Below are 25,884 nucleotides of genomic sequence, written 5' to 3'. Positions count from 1 at the left end.
AACTGGGCTTTGAGGAGGTCGTCTTCATCCCTGGAACTGGGCTTTGAGGAGGTCGTCTTCATCCCTGGAACTGGGCTTTGAGGAGGTCGTCTTCATCCCTGGAGGTCGTCTTCATCCCTGGAGGTCGTCTTCATCCCTGGAGGTCGTCTTCATCCCTGGAGGTCGTCTTCATCCCTGGAGGTCGTCTTCATCCCTGGAGGTCGTCTTCATCCCTGGAGGTCATCTTCATCCCTGGAGCTGAGCTTGAGGAGGTCTTCATTGTTCCTGGAGGTTTGGGCTCGAGGAGGCCGTCTTCGTCGTCGCTGGGGCCTCGCCTGGAGGAGGCCGTCTTCGTCGTCGCTGGGGCCTCGCCTGGAGGAGGCCGTCTTCGTCGTCGCTGGGGCCTCGCCTGGAGGAGGCCGTCTTCGTCGTCGCTGGGGCCTCGCCTGGAGGAGGTCTTCATTGTACTTGGAGCTTAGGGCTTGAGGAGGCCTTTGGATAGACGTCCTTCAAAGTTTGGAGGTAAGAACTTGACGTGAGACAACCAAGATGAGCCGTGGTTAACCAGCCCGTACGGGCGTTTATTGGCTATGGAGGTCATCAGGGGTGAGAAGGTGGCCTCGTTCTCCACATCTCTTGGGGTTTTTTTTCTTCTAGGTGTACGTAGCTTGGCTTGAGGAGGTCCTTTGGGCTCTGGGCAGGTGTCCTTCCAAGTTCGGAGGTAAGAGCTCCAAGAGGTCTCCAGGCCGGTGTCCTTCAAAGCTTGGAGGGTAAGAGATGGAGATCTCTGGGCTGGTCTCCTTCAGGGTTTGGAGGTAAGAGCTGGAGGAGGTCTCCTGGCAGGTGTCCTTCAAGGATCAGAGGTAAGAGCTTCTGGTCTCCTGGCAGGTGGTGTTCACTGGCTTGGAGGTAAGAGCTTGAAGAGGTCTCCAAGTGGGCGTTTTTCACGGTTGGAGGGTAAGGGCTTGAGGTCTTCTCTGGCCTGATGTCCTTTGAGGTTTGGCGGTAAGAACTGGAGGTGGAGGAGGTTGTTGGGCAGATGTCCTTCAAGGATGACAGGTAGGAGATGGGGAGAGAGGTGTCCAGCAAGGCGTCCTTCGAGGACCAGAGGTAAGAGAGGAAGGAGCAGGTCTCCAGGCAGATGTCCCTCAAGGATCCGAGGTAAGAGCTGGAGGAGGAGGTCTCCAGGCAGCTGTTCCTCAAGGATCTGAGGTAAGAGAGGGAGGAGGAGGTCTCCAGGCAGATGTTCCTCAAGGATCCAAGGTAAAGGATGGAGAATGTCTCCAAGTAGATGTCCCTCAAGGACCTGAGGTAAGAGAGGGAGGAGGAGAACTCTGGCAGATGTCCCTCAAGGATCCGAGGTAAGAGCTGGAGGAGGTCTCCAAGCAGCTGTTCCTCAAGGATTTGAGGTAAGAGAGGGAGGAGGAGGTGTCCAGGTAGCTGTTCACCAAGGATCTGAGGGAAGAGCTGGAGGAGGTCTCCATGCAGATGTCCCTCAAGGATTAGAGTTAAGAGAGGGAGGAGGAGGAGGTGTCTGGGCAGATGTTTGTCAAGGATCAGAGGTAAGAGCTGGAGGAGGTCTCCGGTCAGATGTCCTTTGAGGATTAGAGGTAAGAGAGTAAGGAGGAGGTCTCCAGGCAGATGTTTCTCGAGGATCTGAGGTAAGAGATGGAGGAGGACTCCAGGCAGATGTCCCTCAAGGATCAGAGGTAAGAGCTGGAGGAGGACTCCAATCAGATGTCCTTTGAGGATTAGAGGTAAGAGAGGGAGGTGCAGGTCTCCAGGCAGCTGTTCCTCAAGGATCTGAGGTAAGAGATGGAGGAGGAGGTATCCGGGCAGATGTTCCTCAAGGATTAGAGGTAAGAGCTGGAGGAGGTCTCCGGGCAGATGTCCTTCAAGGATGAGAGGTAAGAGCTGGAGGAGGTCTCCAGGCAGATGTCCTTCAAGGATCCGAGGTAAAGGATGGAGAATGTCTCCAAGTAGATGTCCTTCAAGGACCTGAGGTAAGAGATGGAGGAATTAGCCAGGCAGATGTCCCTCAAGGACCTGAGGTAAGAGAGGGAGGAGGTCTCCAGGTAGCTGTTCCCAAGGATCCGAGGTAAGAGCTGGAGGCGGTCTCTGGGCAGATGTCCTTCGAGGATGAGAGGTAAGAGCTGAAGGAGGAGGACCCAGGCAGCTGTTCCTCAAGAATCTGAGGTAAGAGATGGAGGAGGAGGTCTCCCGGCAGATGTCCCTCAAGGATTAGAGGTAAGAGCTGGAGGAGGTCTCCAGGCAGATGTCCTTTGAGGATTAGAGGTAAGAGCTGGAGGAGGTCTCTGGGCAGCTGTTCCTCAAGGATTTGAGGTAAGAGAGGGAGGAGGAGGTGTCCAGGCAGATGTTCCTCGAGGATCAGAGGTAAGAGAGGAAGGAGTTCTCCAGGCAGATGTTCCTCAAGGATCCAGAAATAAGAGAGGAAAGAGGTCTCCGGGCAGATGTTCCTCAAGGATCCGAGGTAAGAACTGGAGGAGGTCTCCGGGCAGATGTCCTTCGAGGATCAGAGGTAAAGGATGGAGAATGTCTCCAAGTAGATGTCCTGTAAGGAGCTTAGGTAAGAGATGGAGGAATTAGCCAGGCAGATGTCCCTCAAGGACCTGAGGTAAGAGAGGGAGGAGGTGTCCAGGTAGCTGTTCCCAAGGATCCGAGGTAAGAGATGGAGGAGGAGGTCTCCGGGCAGATGTCCCTCAAGGATCAGAGGTAAGAGCTGGAAGAGGTCTCCGGTCAGATGTTCCTTTGAGGACCAGAGGTAAGAGATGGAGGAGGAGGTCTCCAGGCAGATGTTACTCAAGGATCAGTGGTAAGAGAGGGAGGAGGAGGTCTCTGGGCAGATGTTTGTCAAGGATCAGAGGTAAGAGCTGGAGGAGGTCTCCTGGCAGGTGTCCTTCAAGGATCAGAGGTAAGAGCTTCTGGTCTCCTGGCAGGTGGTGTTCACTGGCTTGGAGGTAAGAGCTTGAAGAGGTCTCCAAGTGGGCGTTTTTCACGGTTGGAGGGTAAGAGCTTGAGGTCTTCTCTGGCCTGATGTCCTTTGAGGTTTGGCGGTAAGAACTGGAGGTGGAGGAGGTTGTTGGGCAGATGTCCTTCAAGGATGACAGGTAGGAGATGGGGGGAGAGGTGTCCAGCAAGGCGTCCTTCGAGGACCAGAGGTAAGAGAGGGAGGAGCAGGTCTCCAGGCAGATGTCCTTCAAGGATCAGAGGTGAGAGAGGAAAGAGGTCTCCGGGCAGATGTCCCTCAAGGATCCGAGGTAAAGGATGGAGAATGTCTCCAAGTAGATGTCCCTCAAGGACCTGAGGTAAGAGATGGAGGAATTAGCCAGGCAGATGTCCCTCAAGGACCTGAGGTAAGAGAGGGAGGAGGTCTCCAGGTAGCTGTTCCCAAGGATCCGAGGTAAGAGCTGGAGGCGGTCTCTGGGCAGATGTCCCTCAAGGATGAGAGGTAAGAGCTGAAGGAGGAGGTCCCAGGCAGCTGTTCCTCAAGGATTAGAGGTAAGAGAGGGAGGAGGAGGTGTCCAGGCAGATGTTCCTCGAGGATCAGAGGTAAGAGAGGAAGGAGTTCTCCAGGCAGATGTTCCTCAAGGATCAAGAAATAAGAGAGGAAAGAGGTCTCCAGGCAGATGTTCCTCAAGGATCCGAGGTAAGAGCTGGAGGAGGAGGTCTCCGGGCAGATGTTCCTCAAGGATCCGAGGTAAGAGCTGGAGGAGGTCTCCGGGCAGATGTCCTTCGAGGATCAGAGGTAAAGGATGGAGAATGTCTCCAAGTAGATGTCCTGTAAGGAGCTTAGGTAAGAGATGGAGGAATTAGCCAGGCAGATGTCCCTCAAGGACCTGAGGTAAGAGAGGGAGGAGGTGTCCAGGTAGCTGTTCCCAAGGATCCGAGGTAAGAGATGGAGGAGGAGGTCTCCGGGCAGATGTCCCTCAAGGATCAGAGGTAAGAGCTGGAAGAGGTCTCCGGTCAGATGTTCCTTTGAGGACCAGAGGTAAGAGAGTGAGGAGGAGGTCTCCAGGCAGATGTTCCTCAAGGATCCGAGGTAAGAGCTGGAGGAGGAGGTCTCTGGGCAGATGTTTGTCAAGGATCAGAGGTAAGAAAGGGAGGAGGAGGTCTCTGGGCAGATGTTTGTCAAGGATCAGAGGTAAGAGCTGGAGGAGGTCTCCTGGCAGGTGTCCTTCAAGGATCAGAGGTAAGAGCTTCTGGTCTCCTGGCAGGTGGTGTTCACTGGCTTGGAGGTAAGAGCTTGAAGAGGTCTCCAAGTGGGCGTTTTTCACGGTTGGAGGGTAAGAGCTTGAGGTCTTCTCTGGCCTGATGTCCTTTGAGGTTTGGCGGTAAGAACTGGAGGTGGAGGAGGTTGTTGGGCAGATGTCCTTCAAGGATGACAGGTAGGAGATGGGGAGAGAGGTGTCCAGCAAGGCGTCCTTCGAGGACCAGAGGTAAGAGAGGGAGGAGCAGGTCTCCAGGCAGATGTCCTTCAAGGATCCAAGGTAAAGGATGGAGAATGTCTCCAAGTAGATGTCCTGCAAGGACCTGAGGTAAGAGATGGAGGAGGTCTCCAGGTAGCTGTTCCCAAGGATCCGAGGTAAGAGCTGGAGGCGGTCTCTGGGCAGATGTCCCTCAAGGATGAGAGGTAAGAGCTGAAGGAGGAGGTCCCAGGCAGCTGTTCCTCAAGAATCTGAGGTAAGAGATGGAGGAGGAGGTCTCCCGGCAGATGTCCCTCAAGGATCAGAGGTAAGAGCTGGAGGAGGTCTCTGGGCAGATGTCCTTCGAGGATCAGAGGTAAGAGCTTCTGGTCTCCTGGCAGGTGGTGTTCACTGGCTTGGAGGTAAGAGCTTGAAGAGGTCTCCAAGTGGGCGTTTTTCACGGTTGGAGGGTAAGAGCTTGAGGTCTTTTCTGGCCTGATGTCCTTTGAGGTTTGGCGGTATGAACTGGAGGTGGAGGAGGTTGTTGGGCAGATGTCCTTCAAGGATGACAGGTAGGAGATGGGGGGAGAGGTGTCCAGCAAGGCGTCCTTCGAGGACCAGAGGTAAGAGAGGAAGGAGCAGGTCTCCAGGCAGATGTCCTTCAAGGATCAGAGGTGAGAGAGGAAAGAGGTCTCCAGGCAGATGTCCCTCAAGGATCCGGGGTAAAGGATGGAGAATGTCTCCAAGTAGATGTCCCTCAAGGACCTGAGGTAAGAGAGGGAGGAGGAGAACTCTGGCAGATGTCCCTCAAGGATCCGAGGTAAGAGCTGGAGGAGGTCTCCAAGCAGCTGTTCCTCAAGGATTTGAGGTAAGAGAGGGAGGAGAAGGTGTCCAGGTAGATGTTCCTCGAGGATCAGAGGTAAGAGAGGAAGGAGTTCTCCAGGCAGATGTTCCTCAAGGATCCAGAAATAAGAGAGGGAGGAGGAGGAGGTGTCTGGGCAGATGTTTCTCAAGGATCAGAGGTAAGAGCTGGAGGAGGTCTCCGGTCAGATGTCCTTTGAAGATTAGAGGTAAGAGAGTAAGGAGGAGGTCTCCAAGCAGATCTTCCTCAAGGATCAGAGGTAAGAGCTGGAGGAGGTCTCCGGGCAGATGTTCCTCAAGGATCCGAGGTAAGAGCTGGAGGAGGTCTCCGGGCAGATGTCCTTCGAGGATCAGAGGTAAAGGATGGAGAATGTTTCCAAGTAGATGTCCTGCAAGGAGCTTAGGTAAGAGATGGAGGAATTAGCCAGGCAGATGTCCTTCATGGACCTGAGGTAAGAGAGGGAGGAGGTGTCCAGGTAGCTGTTCCCAAGGATCCGAGGTAAGAGCTGGAGGAGGAGGTCTCCGGGCAGATGTCCCTCAAGGATCCGAGGTAAGAGCTGGAGGAGGAGGTCTCCGGGCAGATGTCCCTCAAGGATCAGAGGTAAGAGCTGGAGGAGGTCTCCGGTCAGATGTCCTATGAGGATCAGAGGTAAAGGATGGAGAATGTCTCCAAGTAGATGTCCTTCAGGGACTTGAGGTAAGAGATGGAGGAATTAGCCAGGCAGATGTCCCTCAAGGACCTGAGGTAAGAGAGGGAGGAGGTGGTCTCTGGCAGGCGTTCTTCAAGGATCCGAGGTAAAAGCTGGAGGAGGAGGTCTCCAGGCAGATGTCCTTAAAGGATCCGAGGTAAAGGATGGAGAATGTCTCCAAGTAGATGTCCCTCAAGGACCTGAGGTAAGAGAGGGAGGAGGTCTCCAGGTAGCTGTTCCCAAGGATCAGAGGTAAGAGCTGGAGGAGGTCTCCGGGCAGATGTCCTTCGAGGATCAGAGGTAAAGGATGGAGAATGTCTCCAAGTAGATGTCCTTCAGGGACTTGAGGTAAGAGATGGAGGAATTAGCCAGGCAGATGTCCCTCAAGGACCTGAGGTAAGAGAGGGAGGAGGTGTCCTGGTAGCTGTTCCCCAAGGATCAGAGGTAAGAGCTGGAGGAGGAGGTCTCCAGGCAGCTGTTCCTCAAGGATCTGAGGTAAGAGAGGGAGGAGGAGGTCTCCGGGCAGATGTTCCTCAAGGATCCAAGGTAAAGGATGGAGAATGTCTCCAAGTAGATGTCCCTCAAGGACCTGAGGTAAGAGAGGGAGGAGGAGGTCTCCAAGCAGATGTTCCTCAAGGATCCGAGGTAAGAGCTGGAGGAGGTCTCCAAGCAGCTGTTCCTCAAGGATTTGAGGTAAGAGAGGGAGGAGGAGGTGTCCAGGTAGCTGTTCGCCAAGGATCTGAGGGAAGAGCTGGAGGAGGTCTCCATGCAGATGTCCCTCAAGGATTAGAGTTAAGAGAGGGAGGAGGAGGAGGTGTCTGGGCAGATGTTTCTCAAGGATCAGAGGTAAGAGCTGGAGGAGGTCTCCGGTCAGATGTCCTTTGAGGATTAGAGGTAAGAGAGTAAGGAGGAGGTCTCCAAGCAGATCTTCCTCAAGGATCCGAGGTAAGAGCTGGAGGAGGAGGTCTCTGGGCAGATGTTCCTCAAGGATCCGAGGTAAGAGCTGGAGGAGGTCTCCAGGCAGATGTCCTTTGAGGACTAGAGGTAAGAGATGGAGGGGGAGGTCTCCGGGCAGATGTTCCTCGAGGACCAGAGGTAAGAGAGGGAGGAGCAGGTCTCCAGGCAGATGTCCCTCAAGGATCTGAGGTAAGAGAGAAAAGAGGTCTCTGGGCAGATGTCCCTCAAGGACCTGAGGTAAGAGAGGGAGGAGGTGTCCAGGTAGCTGTTCCCAAGGACCTGAGGTAAGAGCTGGAGGAGGTCTCCGGGCAGATGTTCCTCAAGGATCCGAGGTAAGAGAGGAAAGAGGTCTCCGGGCAGATGTTCCTCAAGGATCCGAGGTAAGAGATGGAGGAGGAGGTCTCCGGGCAGATGTCCCTCAAGGATCCGAGGTAAGAGCTGGAGGAGGTCTCCTGGCAGATGTCCTTTGAGGATTAGAGGTAAGAGAGGGAGGTGCAGGTTTCCAGGCAGCTGTTCCTCAAGGATCTGAGGTAAGAGATGGAGGAGGAGGTCTCTGGGCAGATGTTCCTCAAGGATTAGAGGTAAGAGAGGAAAGAGGTCTCCGGGCAGATGTCCTTCAAGGATCCGAGGTAAGAGAGGGAGGAGGAGGTCTCTAAGCAGATGTTCCTCAAGGATCCGAGGTAAGAGCTGGAGGAGGTCTCCGGGCAGATGTCCTTTGAGGATCAGAGATAAAGGATGGAGGAATTAGCCAGGCAGATGTCCCTCAAGGACCTGAGGTAAGAGAGGGAGGAGGTGGTCTCTGGCAGGCGTCCTTCAAGGATCCGAGGTAAAAGCTGGAGGAGGAGGTCTCCGGACAGATGTCCTTCAAGGATGAGAGGTAAGAGCTGGAGGAGGTCTCCAGGCAGATGTCCTTCAAGGATCAGAGGTAAAGGATGGAGAATGTCTCCAAGTAGATGTCCCTCAAGGACCTGAGGTAAGAGATGGAGGAGGTCTCTGGGCAGATGTTCCTCAAGGATCCGAGGTAAGAGATGGAGGAGGAGGTATCTGGGCAGATGTTCCTCAAGGATTAGAGGTAAGAGAGGAAAGAGGTCTCCGGGCAGATGTTTCTCAAGGATCTGAGGTAAGAGCTGGAGGAGGTCTCCGGTCAGCTGTCCTTTGAGGATTAGAGGTAAGAGATGGAGGGGGAGGTCTCCGGGCAGATGTTCCTCGAGGACCAGAGGTAAGAGAGGGAGGAGCAGGTCTCCAGGTAGATGTCCCTCAAGGATCCGAGGTAAGAGATGGAGGAGGAGGTATCTGGGCAGATGTCCCTCAAGGACCTGAGGTAAGAGAGGGAGGAGGTGTCCAGGTAGCTGTTCCCAAGGACCTGAGGTAAGAGCTGGAGGAGGTCTCCGGTCAGCTGTCCTTTGAGGATTAGAGGTAAGAGATGGAGGGGGAGGTCTCCGGGCAGATGTTCCTCGAGGACCAGAGGTAAGAGAGGGAGGAGCAGGTCTCCAGGTAGATGTCCCTCAAGGATCCGAGGTAAGAGATGGAGGAGGAGGTATCTGGGCAGATGTCCCTCAAGGACCTGAGGTAAGAGAGGGAGGAGGTGTCCAGGTAGCTGTTCCCAAGGACCTGAGGTAAGAGCTGGAGGAGGTCTCCGGGCAGATGTTCCTCAAGGATCCGAGGTAAGAGAGGAAAGAGGTCTCCGGGCAGATGTTCCTCAAGGATCCGAGGTAAGAGAGTGAGGAGGAGGTCTCCGGGCAGATGTTCCTCAAGGATCCGAGGTAAGAGCTGGAGGAGGAGGTCTCCAGGCAGATGTTACTCAAGGATCAGAGTTAAGAGAGGGAGGAGGAGGTCTCCGGGCAGATGTCCTTTGAGGATCAGAGGTAAGAGCTTCTGGTCTCCTGGCAGGTGGTGTTAACTGGCTTGGAGGTAAGAGCTTGAAGAGGTCTCAAGTGGGCCTTTTTCACGGTTGGAGGGTAAGAGCTTGAGGTCTTCTCTGGCCAGATGTCCTTTGAGGTTTGGCGGTATGAACTGGAGGTGGAGGAGGTTGTTGGGCAGATGTCCTTCAAGGATGACAGGTAGGAGATGGGGGGAGAGGTGTCCAGCAAGGCGTCCTTCGAGGACCAGAGGTAAGAGAGGGAGGAGCAGGTCTCCAGGCAGATGTCCTTCAAGGATCAGAGGTGAGAGAGGAAAGAGGTCTCCGGGCAGATGTCCCTCAAGGATCCGAGGTAAAGGATGGAGAATGTCTCCAAGTAGATGTCCCTCAAGGACCTGAGGTAAGAGAGGGAGGAATTAGCCAGGCAGATGTCCCTCAAGGATCCGAGGTAAGAGATGGAGGAGGTGGTCTCTGGCAGGCGTTCTTCAAGGATTCGAGGTAAAAGCTGGAGGAGGAGGTCTCCGGGCAGATGTCTCTCAAGGATCCGAGGTAAGAGCTGGAGGAGGTCTCCGATCAGATGTCCTTTGAGGATCAGAGGTAAAGGATGGAGAATGTCTCCAAGTAGATGTCCCTCAAGGATCCGAGGTAAGAGATGGAGGAGGTCTCCGGGCAGCTGTTACTCAAGGATCCGAGGTAAGAGCAGGAGGTCTCCAGGCAGATGTACTTCAAGGATGAGAGGTAAGAGCTGGAGGAGGTCTCCGGTCAGATGTTCTTTGAGGATCTGAGGTATGAGAGTGAGGAGGAGGTCTCAAAGCAGCTGTTCCTCAAGGATCCGAGGGAAGAGATGGAGGAGGTCTCCAAGCACCTGTTACTCAAGGATTTGAGGTAAGAGCTGGAGGAGGTCTCCGGGCAGATGTCCTTCAAGGATCAGAGGTAAAGGATGGAGAATGTCTCCAAGTAGATGTCCCTCAAGGACCTGAGGTAAGAGATGGAGGAATTAGCCAGGTGGATGTCCCTCAAGGATCAGAGGTAAGAGAGGGAGGAGGAGGTCTCTGGGCAGGCATCGTTTGAGGATCAGAGGTAAGAACTTGAGGTCTCTGGGCCAGATGTCCCTGAAGGATCAGAGCTAATAGCCTGAAGTCTTCTCTAGTACGATATCCTTTGAGGATCTGAGGTAAGAGGTGGAGGAGGTCTCCATGCAGACGTCCTACAAGGATCCGAGATAAGAGCTAGAGGAGGTCTCCGGGCAGATGTCCTTCAAAAATTTGTAAGTAAGAGCCTAGCACCAAAATCTTCTCTTCCCGAGATGTTGGTCATGGCCCAACCCTACAACCAGGTGCGTGACGTGGTGACCATCTCCAGCAGCATGAGGTGGGAGCAGCGGGAGGTGTTCATGTGCTGGAGGAAAAGGGGGGAGTCCGGGGTGGTGGGAAGAAGACGGAAGGGTGTATACTCTATTAATATTATAAGATATTAATTAATATTTTTCCTTTTTTCGGTGGTGTTGCCCACGTGAGCACGGCTTGGCACGGCAGGTCAGACCGCGCGGCCCAGATGGAGAAGGTCAGCGGACCAAAGAAGTCTTGTGGAGAACATTTTTGGGGGTTTTAGGCTATTTTTTAGCCTCCAGGGGATAATTTTTGTATTTGTTATTGTACAGCAAGGAGATGGACACCAAAGGGAGTTAGAAGGAGCCAAGCGGAGAACCGTAAGAAGGTCCATTGGCGTGTGGTGATGGAGACAACGTGCCACCAGCGGTGCCTGGAGGACAACTCAACGTTCCGTCTTGTTTTGCAGGAGCGAAGCCACACGGAAAGCGGGATGTCCGCCCCCGGCGAGCGGTTGGGCGAGGTGAGCCCCGCACACCCAACTGGAGCGGTGGTTCCTTCTTGGGCGTCACTGGTGGGGTGGGTAGATATGTCACCTCCTTGGGCTTCCCAGGTGGTCCCCTCATCTTCTTCACGGTCTGTTGAGGAGGTGAACTTGGGATGGGTGGGCGACCAAGGTAAAGGAGCAGGAGAGGAGCCTCAGCCATGATTGTCCTTTTCCTTTGGTAGGTGGACCTTCAGGAACGGCTGCCACGTTGAGGTGAGAGGTGTGGTGGGCATCATAGAGCAAATGGTCGCTCCTGGACAGACCGGTCGTGACGTCATTTGGGTTTTCCAGGTCCCGTGGGTGACGCTGACTGCGATGTCGTTTTCTCGATACGGGAGCGGAGCAGGTGAGCAGATGAACATCAAGTTTTGGAGGACGACTTTGTCATCGATGAAGCAGATGTCAACCAGTTCTGGTTTTTTGCAGGTGACTTCTATCGAAGGATCCTGACGGTTGGATGATGAGGCTGCTGCCGTGGACGGACGCCGCCGAGGACGGCGCCGTGGACGGACGCCGCTGAGGACAGACGCATGACCTACGGCTAAGTTCTGGGGCAAAAACCGCAGATGGTGGGGCACGGAACCATGTGAAAATTGGTGCGAAGGGATGGGTTGCTGTAAGAGAGTCACCGTGAGGTAGAGGGACCAGTTTGTCCCACCGGCAAAGCAGCTCCAGAAGGTCTCGGTGGTGGGCACTCAACGTTGCGCGTATTCGTAGATATCCCATGCATCTCCGGGTCTTCATGTTCATCTTGCTCCTCCCGCTTGAGGAGCTCCACATCCCTTGGCAGAGGCCATTGGTCATCTCCTTGCGAGCTCAAATGGTCATCGCCGCGCCCATCGAGCTCATCTTCTCTTGCGCTACAATGTAAAAGCACGAGTCTTCTGTAGGTCTTCTCGGCCAATCGTTCTGGTTCTTGCTTGGACGTTGTCATCAGGTCTTGTCATCGCGACGCATCGCAACGTCCTTTCAGGGGCTTCTTCCTCGCGTCATCGCGGCCTTAAGTCTTTGTGATGGTTTTGCGCCATCGATCATCCCGGCTTCACCGGTTATCTTCAACGCCCAGCCGTGGCGTTCGTCTCTTGAGGACCGCGCTAGAGCACCCGTGGCCGTCGTAGGACTTCATGGCAAGCTGCGTCGCCGCTTCTGGAATTCATCTGGGTTTCTTGCACCGTGGGGTGACGGTTGTGGTGCCTACGGGGGGTGGAGCTGCTTTGCCCGTGGACGGAGTCACGGTAGAGTCGGGGGTAGCCTGGTCCCACCACGGCATGATCATCTGTTGACCGTGGTGGCCTGTTTGGGTGGAGATTGTAGCTCTTGAGCTGGTAACTCTCGGCAAGCAGCGCGTTGAGTCGCTTCTGTTGCGTTTTGCAGGGGCCGCGGGACCACTCAGGTGGCCAGCGACCATCCTCGAGCAAGTCTTCGTGGAGGAGATGACTTGAAGAGAAGAAGGATGGCAAGGGGAGCATCCGTAGGCTGGTAAGCGGGAAGGAGGTGACGGCCCACCGTGCCGGGAGGGTGGAAGAAGGGACGTGGTGTGGATGAGCGGTTGCTCCGTCGGTTACGGAGTTTTGAACGGGTCTGACTGTGTCTATGTGGGTTTTTTTTCCTTTGCGGGTTGTGTTTAGAGTTGAAATAATGGAGTTTTGCGGGTTTTAAATGGGGAAAAAAATGGGATTTTTCTTTTACCGTGGCTGGGTTTGTCCCTCCTCCGGTCTTGGTTGCCCTTCACGGTGACGTTCCTCACCAACGGTTGGGTGGAAGACGGGGGTTTGCAGGGAGGGGGTTAAGTGGGGGGGCCCTGGAGGTGCTCAAGCAACGGGGTGAAGGTCCACCAGAGCGGAAAGGTCGGGTTCGTGGTATGGAACCACCTGGAGAAGGTGTGGGGACTTGATGGTCGAGAAGCGGGTGGAGCTGCAGATCAGCGCGGAGAAGTTGTGAAGGAGATGGACTCGTTTGCACCCCCGGATTGCGTCAATTAGCGAATTTAACGGCTTTGCTAATGGCCGAGCTCCTCTGACGGTTGACTTCTCACTCGAGGGCTGCAGGACCGAGGGGCGGCGGAAGGAGAGGTCGCAGGTTTGCGCCCCGGGAAGCCGCGGTCTTCGAGAGATCCTTCAGCCTCCAAGCTTGGAAGCAGCTCTCTGAGCCCAACCCTAATCCCTCTCCTAACCCTAAACCCAAACCCTGTCCTAAATCTGAAATCCTAAGTATTCTACCCAGCTCCTGACTGTACGCGTATCTATCGACCTCGGCCTAACTCCTAGCCTAAGTGCTGGTCTAGTCCTAGCCCTACCTACTATCCTGAACGCTCACCCAAATCCTAATCCTAACTTCTCTTCTAAGTATTTAATCCCTATACTAGTCCTGGCCTTAACTTCTATCCTAAGCGCTAATCCAAATCCTAGTCCTAACTCCTCTCCTAAGCATTTAACCCAACTCCTAGCCTTAACTCCTAGCCTTAACTCCTAGCCTTAGTGTTTACTCCTAGCCCTAACTCCTAGCCTTAGTGTTTACTCCTAGCCCTAACTCCTAGCCTTAGTGTTTACTCCTAGCCCTAACTCCTAGCCTTAGTGTTTACTCCTAGCCCTAACTCCTAGCCTTAGTGTTTACTCCTAGCCCTAACTCCTAGCCTTAGTGTTTACTCCTAGCTCTAGCCCTAACTCCTCGCCTTAGTGTTTACTCCTAGCTCTAGCCCTAACTCCTCGCCTTAGTGTTTACTCCTAGCTCTAGCCCTAACTCCTCTCCTAAGCATTTAACCCAACTCCTAGCCTTAACTCCTAGCCTAAGTACTTAATCCTAGCTCTAGCCCTAACTCCTATTTGAAGCGCTTAACCCAAACTCTAGTCCTAACCCTAACTCTTATCCGAAGTGCTTAATCCTAGCCCTAGTGCTGGCTCCTCTTCGAAGGATTTAACTCAAACCCTAGCCTTAATTCCTCCTATCCTAAGCGCTAATCTAAATCCTAGCTCAAACTGCTTTTCTGAAGCACTTAACCCAAACCCTAGTCCTAACCCTAACTCTTATCCTCAGTGCTAAGCCAAGCCCTAACCACTAACCCCAACCGTAAACCGAACGGTAAGACTAACCCTTACTCTAACCCCAAACCTCAGCCTAACTGTAAACCCATCTCTCAACCTAACATAACCCGTAACCGTAGCTAAGATTAACACGGAGCACAACCTTAGTGCTCAGCCTAACCCCCGATATTAACCCTAAACTCTAACTCAACCTTAAACCCGACCCCAAACTTGAGCTTTAGCCCTAAACCCGACCCCAAACTTGAGCTTTAGCCCTAACCCCAACCTAAACCCGGCCCCAAACTCGAAACCGATCTGTTCTCCCCAGTCACCAACCGTAAACCTAAGCCTAACTGTTAGGCATAACCGTCCTGCGCAACCTAATCGGTAATCTAGACTTATCGATCATAAATTATATGTTTTTAATTCGTAGCTCAGTATTAATTGGGCGGAACTAACGCCCGTGCTGCTTGAAATTAAAATTACAATCCTGCTGGGGTGTAATAGATGTATAAATGATTGTATTTATTGTCAACTCGACCTTTTTAATTGCTAGTGTCGTGTTATTGGGATGTAATTAATGTTTGCGATCTATTTAAATAATAATTAGGCTGAATTTGTTGATTAATCGCACTCAATTAGTATTCGCATTCTATTTCTCAATGTCCAGGCGGAGTTTTCCCCTGCGCCGTGGGTGTAATTAATGAGCGCTTCGTTAGATAGAAGCTGGAGCTTGTGCGCATTCCTGAAACCCCATTAATTGCCTATTTTTTTTAATTATTTGCATTCGATTATTTTTTTGGGTTTCTTTTCATTTGGCGTTTTTAATGTTATCATCCTTTTTAGTTTATTTTTATTTCTTAAATGACAGTTTGAAAGACTTTTTTTAATGCTAACGAGGAGTAATTAATGCCTCTGTTAGTTAAACAAAAGCTAGGCTTGAGTTTATGCGTTAATTAATCGTAATTAAGATTGTCCCCCCCCCAGGGGCACCCTGTGGGGGGAGGGGAATGCGGGGGGGGGACACGGGACACCCAAGCCTTCGGGAAGCGTTGAGGCCTCTTCCTGCTTCTCCCTGGGCTCATTTGCATCCTCATTTGCATGTGGGGAACCTGTAGGCAAATGAGGCCGGGGCTGCTGGGTCCCCTTGTGGGGGGGGGTGGCGGGGGGGGAGGTGCTTTCAGCCAGGTGCCCCAGGCGTTGGGTTGGGTTGGGTTGGGTTGGGTTGGGTGGGAGAGCACCCACCCATGGGTGCGCGAAGACCTACGGGCCACTAGGTGGTGCTAGAGCACCATGGGTGGAGGGGACCCAGGAGTTTGGGTGAGCTCCCCCTCCCCCACACCCACCGGGGGAGGTGGGGGTAAGTTCTTCTCCCCACCATCATCATCATCATCATCATCAATCATCACCTTGCCGTGACCACCACCGCCGCCATCCTGTGACCAGCACCTTCCCGTGACCAGCGCCATCTCCCAGGGGTCCTTGCAGTTCCGCAGGGGACCCAGGTGCCTGGGTGTGCCCACCCCCCACGCCCCGCCCAGGGCCCCCAGGTCTTCTCCTCTTGGACCCAGGTGCCCAGATCTCCCCCCCGCTTCGCCATTGACCACGCTTGGACCACGGTCGTGAATAAATATCTCGTGTTTGGGGCAGGGTTCGTTAGGGAACAGAAGGGAGAGGGAAGCCACCACCCCACGGAAGTCATCAGCCCACGCAGGATGTTGACCCACGGAGGCTACCGTCTCATGGAGGACGTCAAGTTACGGAGAACATCAGCCTACGCAGGATGATGACTCACGGAGGCCACCATCTCCTGGAGGACGTCAAGCCACGGAGGCCACCAACCCGCACGGGACGTTGGCCCACGGAGGCCACCAACCACCTCAGACCTTGGCTCCATGCAGGTCAGCACCCCACGGAGAACATCAGCCCACCTAGGGTATTGACCCACAGAGCCCACGGACCCACACAGGCCACCACCCCATGGCTTCCTTGGCCCCACAGAAGCTGGTGGCCTACGGAGGTGATGGACGCACCAAGAACAGAGATCAAGGAGACCACGGGGACCACGGAGCCACGGAGACCTTGGCCTCACGACAGCTTTGGCGCCGTGGGGAGCACAAACCGATGACGCGGCGGCTGATGTCATCACCTCAAACCGCGGCTCTATGGCCCCACAGCTGTGGGAGATGTTCCCCTGACCCGGTGTTGGTTGATGCTATGGGGCCAAGTTGGCCACACCGCCGAGGACATTAGAAACATCGGCATTGGCCAAAGCCCCTTCAGTCCCCCCCTCCCCGCCCAATCAAATCCAGCCCCCTGCTGCGACCGTTCACCCCCCCTCCCTCGAAGCTTCATGTAAAGGAGCCGTCGGACTCGGTGGTGGAGACTTCAGAAGAACACCAGCCCACCACAACCCGGAACTTGTTCTGCAAGGCCACCACCACCCCAGCCATGGCCCTCTGCACCGCCATGGAGGAGAAGTAGAAGATGATGGGGTCCAGAGCGGCGTTGAGGCTGGTGAGGGTCAAAGCGTAGAACCTCCAGGGCGGGCTCTTCTTCTCCACGAAGCCCACCACGTGCGAGATGTTGTAGGGCGCGAAGCAGACCCCAAAGTTGACCATGGTGGCCACCGCCAAGCCCACGGCCCGTTGCTTCTTCTGCAGCGGGATATTTGGCCGGGAGAGGAGGACCCGTACGAAGTTGGTGTAGCAGAAGATGGTGACGGCGAAGGGTAGGAGGAAGAGGACGACGAAGAGCTCCAGGCGGAGCGGGAGGACAAATTTCAGCTGGCCTTCGGAGAAGTCGTCGTAGCATTTGTAGCTCGTGTCTTGGGGAGCAGTTGAAGTGGGAAGGTTGGAGGCCTGGGAGATAGCGGTGGGGCTGGAGATGCTTTGGATGTTGGTGCTGTGGCGGGTGTAGATTTGGGGGCTGGAGGTCTTGGGGCTGCTGGGATCAGAGATCCGGGAGCTGTGGTGGGTGGGGACGGCGCTGGTGGCGGTCTTGGAGGCGTGGGGGGTGAAGTCACCAGCGTCGGAGAGGTTGGAGGTGCCGCGGATGAAACCGTCGGCGACGGAGGATTCGGGGCTGGAGAAGCCGTTGGAGTTGGAGCCACGAGGGCTGGCGATGGTCAAGCTGTTGGGACCAGAGCCGTCAGGCTTCAACCCGTTGACTGTGGGGCCATCGGAGCTGATGGCCACGGACCTGTTACCCACGGTCTGGTTCTTGCTGCCGTGATACTGGGCCACGAAGACGATGGAGCAATGGGAAGAGGCTAAGAGCCAGAGGACCACGCTGGCGGCCATCGCCCGCCCCGGTCTTTTCCGGTCCTTGTAGTGGAGGGGGAAGACGACGCCAAGATAGCGCTCAACGCTGAGGGCCGTCAAGAAGAGGCTGCTGAGGTAAATGCTGGAGTAGAAGCAGAAATTGGCCACCGGGCAGAGGACAATCGGTAAGGGCCAGGTCCTGCCGGCGGCCGCTTCAACCATCTTGAACGGGAGGAAGAGGAGGAGGAGAAGGTCGGCAGCCGTCAGGTTGAGGAGCAGGATGTCAGAGGCGGAGACCCGGCGACAGGCCTTGCCCAAGAGGGTGACGAAGGTGAAGATGTTGGCCGGGAAGCCCACGGCGAAGGTCAGGATGTAGAAAGCGAGGACCAGCATGGTTGAAGGACGACGCTGGGGAGATACACGGCCCCGGAGGAGGGTTGGGGTGGGGAGGAGGACCCGGGTGGGGGCTGTGGGTCCCACGTAGGGAGGCACCCAGGTATCTCAGGAGGCTTCTCCTGCTCCAACCAACGGACCAAGCCCAGGACTTGGAGAAGACCTAGGTTTCTGGGTCCTCCTCCCCCTACCCCAACCCACCTCCCCAAAGGGGACCCGGGCACCCGGGGGGGGGGATGGGGGGGACGGGGTAGGGGGCTCACCTCGCTCCAAAGGGGACTGGGGTGTCCAGGTTCTCCACCGCTGCCTCCTACCCCTGAAGTGGACCCAGGCGTCTGGGTGAGTGGTGCCACCCTTTATTTGTTTAATTCTTGTTTCCTGGAAGGGGGGGGGGGGGTGGGGGGGTGGGGGGAGGGGCGGATGTCTGGGTCCCCGGATGCGTGGGCCCCCGGAGGGGGGGGGGTTGGAAAGGGGGAAGGGGAGCCTCCGGACCCTTGGGTCCATTTATTGGGGGGGGGGAGGTGTTGGATTTGGTCCAATTCCTGGAGATCTGTTCACCACCCCCCCCACCCAGGGTGAGGGGGGGCACCCAGGTGTCTGGGGCAGCTCCCCCCTCCCCTGCCACCACACCAGTTCCCCCCCCCCCCCAGTTTCCTCCCAGTTCCTCCCAGTATACACCCTTTCCCCCAACCAACGCCCCCGACTCCATCCTCTACCCCCACCCCAAATCCCAGAGGGCACCCAGGCGCCCGGGACCCCCTTGCTCCCCCGCCCCCCCTTCCATCTCCCAAGGGATCCACGCCTGCGGGAGGGGACCCAGGCGCCCGGGTGCCCCCTCCCACCCCCTCCATTCCCTATACGTACCCTATAATCCCAACGGGACGCTTGGGTGCCCTCCGGCAGCGAGGAGTTGGGGGGGTGTCACAGAGATGGTTGGGGTCCCCCCGCAAGCCCTGGGTCCCTTGGGGGGGGGGGGGGGGGGGATCCCGGATGCCTGGGTGGTGTCCCCCCGCCCCGGGGAGGGGGGAGGTGGAGGAAGGAGGGAAGTGGCTTTGATGATGTCGAGGAAGTTTTGATGTTTCCTGACCGCAACCCGAAGCCACGTTCATGGGCACACGTCCGCAGGAGAAGGACCCGGGCGATCGGGGTGGCCTCCCCTCCCCCACCCCCCCCACCCACCCCCCATCTCCTGGACCCAAGCATCGGGCCCCCTTCATCGTGGGGGGGAGGGGACCACCCAGGCGCTTGGGTCCCCTTTGGCCTGGGGGGGAGGGGCCTGGGCAGAGCTCTTGACCCCGTTGACCTCCCCTCCCCTCCCCCACTCAACCCAGAGCTATTTTTAGCGTCCGGCTGGGGGATGTTTATCCTGCCAAGGGGGCCCCGGAGGCCGGGGGCCCCTCCCCCACCTTCCTACGGGACCCAGGAGGCCGGGAGCGGATCCAGGCGTCCGGGTGCCCCCCACCTTCCCGAGGGCCCCCGAGTTCCTCATGAATGGGGACAAGGGGTAGCAGCTCAGCCCCAGGGCATGATGGGAGCAGAAGAACCTAGGCCTCCCCATTCCCGCACCCCATGACCTCCTTTCCCCTGATTGGCTCTCCTCGAGCTCGGAGCGGACCCCGGCATCCGGATTCCCACCCCCGTCTCCCTACGTTCACCTACTTGGCTCCAGAACCAGGAGAGGACCCGGGCGTCTGGGTCCCCACCCTCCCCGCCTCCTACTTTCACCCAATTGGCTCTCCTGGAACAGAGCCAGAAGAAGAACACACCCATTGGCCGTTGCCCATGACCTCAAAACTGGGAGAGGGGATGATGGGAAGGGAGTAGGGATGGAGGAACAACTCAACGCGGTGAACCCAGCTCAACCCAAGATCTTGGATGAACCCAGCTCAACCCAAGATCTCAGTTGAACCCAGCTCAACCCAAGATCTCAGTTGAACCCAGCTCAACCCAACGCTTCTCTTGAACCCAGCTCAACCCAAGATCTCAGTTGAACCCAGCTCAACCCAAGATCTCAGTTGAACCCAGCCCAACCCAAGATCTCAGTTGAACCCAGCTCAACCCAAGATCTCAGTTGAACCCAGCTCAACCCAACGCTTCACTTGAACCCAGCTCAACCCAAGATCTCAGTTGAACCCAGCTCAACCCAACGCTTCACTTGAACCCAACCCACCGCACCCAAGGAAGCCCAAGGAAGCGTTTTTTGGCTCAAAGCTTCAGCTTTGCTTTGTTCCGGCCACCAACCACCTCCTCGTCTCACCCAAGAGCGTCCCCAGACACCCAGGCACCCCCCAACCACCCCCACCCCCAAAGCCGCGTCCCACGTCGGGCTCTTTCAGGTCTTAAGCCCCCAAGGCGGCAGCGGCTCGGCCCCATCTGCCCCTCGATGGGAAGATGCTCCAGGTCCTCTACGCCGTCACCTCGGCCGGACCCTCGCTTTGTCCCACCGGCAGCCGGCGCCTGGCGCGGAGTTGGCCGAGTCCCACCGTGGCCCAAACCTGCCGGAGACCCTGTCGTAGGGCGGCAGAGGAGAAGCAGAAGATGAGAGGGTCGAGGCAAGTGCTGAGGGTGGTGAGCAGCACGGCGTAGGCTCTCCAAGGTGGATTCTCCCGCCGTAGGTACCCCACCACGTGGGAAACGTTGAAGGGGGCGAAGCAGAGAACGAAGGCCACGGCCGTGGCCGACGCCAGGGCCACCGCTCGGCGCCTCCTACCCGGCGCCGTGGTGGGGAGGGCGACCACGATGCAGACCAAGCGGCCGTAACAGAAGGCGGTGATGGCCAAGGGTAGGCAGAAGAGCACCAGAAAGATCTCCAGGCGGAGAGCCAGCAGCGTGGCCAGCTGAGGAGCGGCGAAACGGGTGTAGCACGCCGTGCCGTTGACCGCCGCGTTGGGTTGGGCCACGTAAACCACGCTACAGTGAGCTAAAGAGGCCACCCAGAAGCCGGCAGCGGCCACGGCGGCATGAGTTGCCCGTCGGCGCCGGCGGTATTGGACGGGAAAGGCGGCGCCAAGGTAGCGGTCGACGCTGAGAGCGGTGAGGGAGAGCGTGGTGAGGTAGATGCTGGTGAAGAAGAGGAAAACGAAGAGCGGGCAGAGGGCCGGCGGAAGCTTCCAGGTGGCCTCCCACGCCGCCTCGGCCATGCGGACGGGCAAGGAGGCCACCAGCGCTAGGTCGGCAACGGTCAGGTTGAGGAGAAGGACGTCGGCGGGCAGGAGGCGCCGGCGCCGGGCCACCGTCCCCAAGGCCACCAGGGCTGCCACGTTGAGGGGCAGCCCCAAAGCGAAGGCGCCCGTGTAGACCCCCAGGCACAGGCGGTGGTTGATGGCAAAAGGTGGGGCTGACATGGCGGCTGGGACCTGGTGGACTGCAAGATGGGGCGGCCAATGGGGGCCAGGATCTTCCAGGGTTCAGGTGAGTTGGCCAATGGTGGTTGGGTCTACCGGGGTTCAGTGGGGTGGGGGGTGGCTCCCTGAGTTGGGGTCTTTGAGGGGGGGCGGCTCTAGAGGGGACCTGAGTTGGGTGAGAGGGTCCCTTGGTTGGAGGTGGGGGGTCTTTGGGAGTTCCCAGGGGGTCTGGGTGGGTGATGGGTCCCTGGGTTGGGGGCTTTGGGGGGTCCCTGGGGGCCTCGAGGTGGGTGGGGGGGTCCCTGGGCTTGAGGTGGGGTCTTTGGGGGAGGGGGAGGGGTATCTTTGGGTTGGGTGAAGGTCAGGGGTGGTAGAGGAAGAGGATGAGCCCTACCGTAGCAGCGGACGGACGGACGGACGGACGGACGGACGAAGGGTGGCAGGGAGGAACCGATGGCCATAAATACCCCCAGCACCCCCCCCTCCTCCCTCCCCCCCACCCAAGGGACCCAGGCGTCCGGGCCGCCACTCCTCCCCCTTCCGCCCTGACCCTCCCCCCCATCCAACCAACCAACCACCGCTCGCGACAGGAGAGGACCCAGGTGTCCGGGTGCCACCCCCTCCCCCCAAGGGACCCAGACCAATTAATTAAGCCAGATCATTTTATTGGGGGTGGTGGCATGTGACCATCCGTGTCCTGGCAAGTCCACCGTGGTGGTGGTGGCCATGTCCCTGGTGTCCCCAGGGTGGAGGTGGCCATGGTGGCGGCGTGTCCCCGTGGGGAGGGTGGTCGTGGTTGTGACATGTCCCCTGGGGTGCCATGTCCCCCCATGGTGGTTGGTGGTGGCCATGGCGGTGGCCACGCTTGTGGCATGTCCCCGATGGGGGCCGGCACCCTGACATGGCCACCACCATGTCCTCAGTGCCCCCATGTCCATAACGTCACCATGTCTTCAATGTCCCCATGTCCTCAATGTCACCGTTTGCCTGTGAACCCCGTGGTGGCCATGTTCTCGTGTCCCCGTGGTGGCCAAGTTCTCGTGTCCCTTGGGACGTTTTGTGGTGTCCCCGTGGTGGCCTTTTCCCCATATCTCGGTGTCCCCAAGGTCTCAGTGCCGCAGGGCCGTGTACTCAACAGTGTCCCCAGCATCCCCGGCGTGTTCCCGCGCTGTCCCCAGGGAGGACAGGGCCAGAGCGGCGTAGACCAGTGTCCCCTCCCTGTCCCCGTCCCTGTCCCCGTCCCTGTCCCCATCCCTGGCTCTCTCTCTGTTGCTGGGACCGGGCGCGACGTTCTCATAGTCGGGACCTTCGGTGGCCTGCGGGGATGGACGGTGGCTGTGACACGGGATGGGGACACGAGGGGGGTGGACATCAAGGGGGACGTGAGGGACGTTGAGGTTATTGGGGACAGGGGGGACATGGAGTTTTCTGGAGATGTGAGATACGTCAGGGCCATCGAGGAGGACGTCAAGGGTGATACGGGGACATCAAGGGGGACGTTGAGGTGATTGGGGACGCCAAGGGGGACGTTGAGGTGATTGGGGATGCCACGGAGGACATGAGGGACACTGGGGACATGACAGGGGACACGGTGGAACACGGAGGACACAGGTACCTTTGCAGCACCCTCGTTCTTCTTGAGGACGGTGTAGACAACGGTGTCCCCTCGCAGCCTGGGGTGGGGGGGGACACGGTGACAAAGGAGGGGGTGGCGTGGGTCAAGGGTGCCCGGATGCCTGGGTCCCCTCTGGCATTGGGGTGGGGTGGGGGTTACCTGGGGACAGAGCCGGACCCGGGAGGTGACAGCAACGATGAGTAACTGATGGTGTCGGTGTCATCAGGATCGCGAGGAGGTCGGGGGGACCCAGGCGTCCGGGGCTACGGGAAGGTGGGCGACCCCTCACGTAGCACCTTGAGGTCCCAGGGGTCCAAGAGGGACCCAAGAGGGACCCAAGGGGTGGTGGGGGGTGGGCTACCTTTTTATTGCGGAGGAAGAAGGTTCCTGAGGGTTCTACTACAGGTTCCTCATCGGCCGCCACTTGCCGCTGCCGCCACCTACGGAGACGTCCCGGATGCCTGGGACCCCCAGAAGGTCTGGGGTGGGGTGGGGTGGGGTGGGGGGAGAAGGAGGAGGGTGGGGGAGGAGGGAAACCTGGGTCTCCCAGCTCACCGGCAGCGGAGGAAGCACCCAAGGCTGCCCAGCACCAGGAAGATGCTCAGCCCCACGCCGAGACCCAGGAACGTCTTTCGGAGGATGGTGGCGGTGGAGTCTGTGGGGCAGAGGGGAGGCCTGGAGCCCTGGGTCCCTTCCCACCCGTCACCCAGCCTCTCCTGGGTGCCTCGGTCCCATGGGGCAGGGGTCGCCCAAGGGGGGTCCCATAGGGAAAGGGTGCCTCAAGGGGTCTCATGGGTCAAGGGTGCCCCAAGGGGGTCCCAAACATGTGGGTCCCGTAGAGTAGGGGTGCCTCAAGGGGTCTCATGGGTCAAGGGTGCCCCAAGGGGGTCCCAAATGTGTGGGTCCCGTAGAGTAGGGGTGCCTCAAGGGGTCTCATGGGTCAAGGGTGCCCCAAGGGGGTCCCAAACGTGTGGGTCCCGTAGGGTAGGGGTGCCTCAAGGGGTCTCATGGGTCAAGGGTGCCCCAAGGGGGTCCCAAACGTGTGGGTCCCGTAGGGTAGGGGTGCCTCAAGGGGTCTCATGGGTCAAGGGTGCCCCAAGGGGGTCCCAAACGTGTGGGTCCCAGAGGGCAAGGGTGCCCCAAGGGGGTCCCAAATGTGTGGGTCCCGTAGAGTAGGGGTGCCTCAAGGGGTCTCATGGGTCAAGGGTGCCCCAAGGGGGTCCCAAATGTGTGGGTCCCGTAGAGTAGGGGTGCCTCGAGGGGTCTCATGGGTCAAGGGTGCCTCAAGGGGGTCCCAAACGTGTGGGTCCCGTAGGGTAGGGGTGCCTCGAGGGGTCCCGAACGCCTGGGTCCCTTACAGTAGACGCTGATGATGACATCAGAGGAGTCAGCGGTGGCGATGTCATTGGTGACGCGGCACCGATACCGCCCGGACGCTTGAGTCTTGGCTGCGTAGATTACCCAAAATCCCTCGGGGCTCTGGCCGAGGGGTCGCCCATCCCGAAACCACTCGAAGGCGGTGGGTGGGGGGTGGGCGGCGGTGCGGCACCGGAGGGTGACGTCGCTCATCTCCTCCACCTCTCGGCTCGGATCCGGCACCAACTCCACCCCTTGGGGGCCGACTGCGGCGCAAACGTCAGCACCCGGACCCCCCTTTTTTGTTTTTTTTGGGGGGGGTGGGGGTCCCGGATGCCTGGGTGTCCCCCCTCCCCCCTCCCGGGGAATTTTGGGGTCCGACTCACAGCGGACATCGAGGGTGATGGCGGGGCTGCGGGTGACCCCCACGTGGTTTCGAGCCTGGCAGGCGTAGGCAGCGGCGTCGGCAGGCTCGGGGCCAGGCAGGAGCAGGTCGGGGGTAGGTACAGGCAGCTCCTGCCCGTTCTTGAACCAAGCGACGGTGAAGTCGGGGGGTTCGGCAGCGCCGATCTGGCACTGAAGTCGCACCGGGCCCTTGCCGGCCACCACCGGACCCCTCGGGCTCTGCAGCACCTGTACGGCCCTGGGGGGGTCTGGGGAGGGGGGAGAGAAACTGCTGTCAGGAGGGGTTGGGGGGGGGGGTTGGAACCGGTATTTGGGGGGGGGGGCTCCAAAGAGCTCGGGGGGAGGCTTGAAACTGTCATTTGGGGCTTGGGGAGAGGCTTAAAACCAGTATTTGGGGTTGGGGGGCTGAAAAGAGCTTAAGGGAGGGCTTGAAACTGTCATTTAGGGGTTGGGGGGGAGCTTAAAACCAGTATTTGGGGTTGGGGAGCTCCAAAGAGCTCGGGGGAGGCTTGAAACTGTCATTTAGGGGTTGGGGGGGGAGCTTAAAACCGGTATTAGGGGTTGGGGGCTAAAAAAAAGAGCTTTAAGCGGGGCTTGAAACTGTCATTTAGGGGCTGGGAGGGGCCTTGAAACTAGAATTTGGGGTTGGGGGGTTCCAAAGAGCTTGGAGGAGGCTTGAAACTGTCATTTAGGGGTGGGGGGGGGCCTTGAAACTGGTATTTAGGGGTTGGGTGGGGCTTAAAACCGCCGGGGGCAGGGCTTGAAACCATCATTTGGGGTGGGGGGGACCCAAAATTATCGTTGGGGGACTCAAAACCGCCGTTTTGGGGGGTGGAAACTGGGGGAGGGGCCTCTGAAACTGCCCCTGGGACCCCCAAAATGGCCACCACCGATTGGAGGGGGCGGGGCTCGAAAGCGCCACTCACACCAGATGACGACGGCCAGGGGCGGGGAGGAGGCGGCGCCAGCGGGGTTTCGGCCAATGCAACGGTAGGCGCCGGCGCGGGCGGGGTCGGCGGTGAAGCTGAAGGTGGGGCCGCTGCTGTCGACCTCCCAGCGGTTGTTGCGATGCCATTGGATGGAGGAGGGAGCGGGGTGGGCGGAGCCCAGGGCGCAGCGTAAGGTGACGCGGGAACCCACCAATGCCGGTAGAGAGGTCAGGGTCTCCAAGGTGGCTTCTCGGGGAGGGTCTAGGGAGGGGGAAGAGGTGGGGCTAAGGGGAAGGGGCGGGGCTAAAGGGGATTGGCTGAAGGACCACGTGCCACATCCCCATCCTATGGCTGCGCTGGCCACCCTACGGCCATCTTGACCACCCTACGGCCATCTTGGCTGCCCCATGGCCATCTTGACCACCCTGCGGCCATTTTGGCCACCCCATGGCCATCTTGACCACCCTACAGCCATCTTGACCACCCTACCACCATCTTGGCTGCCCCATGGCCATCTTGACCACCCTACGGCCATCTTCACCACCCTACCGCCATCTTGGCTGCCCCATGGCCATCTTGACCACCCCACAGCCATCTTGACCACCCTACAGCCATCTTGACCACCCTACCACCATCTTGGCTGCCCCATGGCCATCTTGACCACCCTACGGCCGTCTTGACCACCCTACCGCCATCTTGGCCTCCCCATGGCCATCTTGACCACCCTACCGCCATCTTGGCTGCCCCATGGCCATCTTGACCACCCTACCGCCATCTTGACCACCCTACGGCCATCTTGACCACCCTACGGCCATCTTGGCCACCCTACCACCCTCTTGGCTGCCCCATGGCCATCTTGACCACCCTATGGCCATCTTGGCCACCCTACCACCATCTTGCCCACCCTACGGCCACC

General features: G+C 58.0%; 3 protein-coding genes and 1 long non-coding RNA gene across 6 annotated transcripts in view; 2 read left to right on the top strand and 2 right to left on the bottom strand.

Annotated features, from left to right (window-relative positions):
- Positions 1-10,496: 10,496 nt before the first annotated feature.
- Positions 10,497-11,285, top strand: LOC148052770 (uncharacterized). Its single transcript, XR_015709169.1, has 4 exons — positions 10,497-10,619; positions 10,826-10,856; positions 10,935-10,989; positions 11,070-11,285. It is a non-coding gene; the product is annotated as an uncharacterized LOC148052770 (long non-coding RNA).
- A 4,028-nt stretch (positions 11,286-15,313) lies between these two features.
- LOC104011767 (free fatty acid receptor 3) lies at positions 15,314-18,403 on the bottom strand. Of its 2 annotated transcripts, none has more exons than XM_087778484.1 (3): positions 18,184-18,403; positions 17,583-17,654; positions 15,314-17,334 (listed from the first exon to the last, which is right to left on the bottom strand). In XM_087778484.1, exon 3 carries the CDS (start codon positions 17,317-17,319, stop codon positions 16,015-16,017), a length of 1,305 nt encoding a protein of 434 aa, XP_087634610.1. In that variant the 5' UTR covers positions 17,320-17,334; positions 17,583-17,654; positions 18,184-18,403; the 3' UTR covers positions 15,314-16,014. The 2 variants fall into 2 exon arrangements, with proteins under 2 accessions (XP_087634610.1, XP_087634609.1); XM_087778483.1 differs by having other exon boundaries at positions 17,583-17,635.
- Positions 18,404-19,706: 1,303 nt separating this feature from the next.
- LOC104011768 (free fatty acid receptor 3-like) lies at positions 19,707-20,703 on the bottom strand. Its single transcript, XM_009464063.2, has one exon. The coding sequence runs from the start codon at positions 20,661-20,663 to the stop codon at positions 19,725-19,727; it is 939 nt and encodes a 312-aa protein (XP_009462338.1). The 5' UTR covers positions 20,664-20,703; the 3' UTR covers positions 19,707-19,724.
- The window catches only part of ATP4A (ATPase H+/K+ transporting subunit alpha), a 31,886-nt gene continuing 26,592 nt past the window's right edge, over positions 20,591-25,884 (top strand). Inside the window, exon 1 of one of the 2 annotated variants that reach the window (XM_087778457.1) lies at positions 20,591-20,730. In XM_087778457.1, coding sequence (XP_087634583.1) covers positions 20,691-20,730 — 40 coding nt within the window. In that variant the 5' untranslated portion in view covers positions 20,591-20,690. The remainder of the gene's footprint in view (positions 20,731-25,884) is intronic. The other variant, XM_087778458.1, reaches the window with a different exon arrangement.

Source organism: Nipponia nippon, unplaced genomic scaffold (genome assembly GCF_047370975.1).
Source record: "Nipponia nippon isolate SJK-2023a ecotype South Korea unplaced genomic scaffold, ASM4737097v1 scaffold_44, whole genome shotgun sequence".
Taxonomy (NCBI): domain Eukaryota; kingdom Metazoa; phylum Chordata; class Aves; order Pelecaniformes; family Threskiornithidae; genus Nipponia; species Nipponia nippon.
Note: the sequence above shows the minus strand (reverse complement) of the source record. Positions and strands in the feature narration are given on the sequence as shown.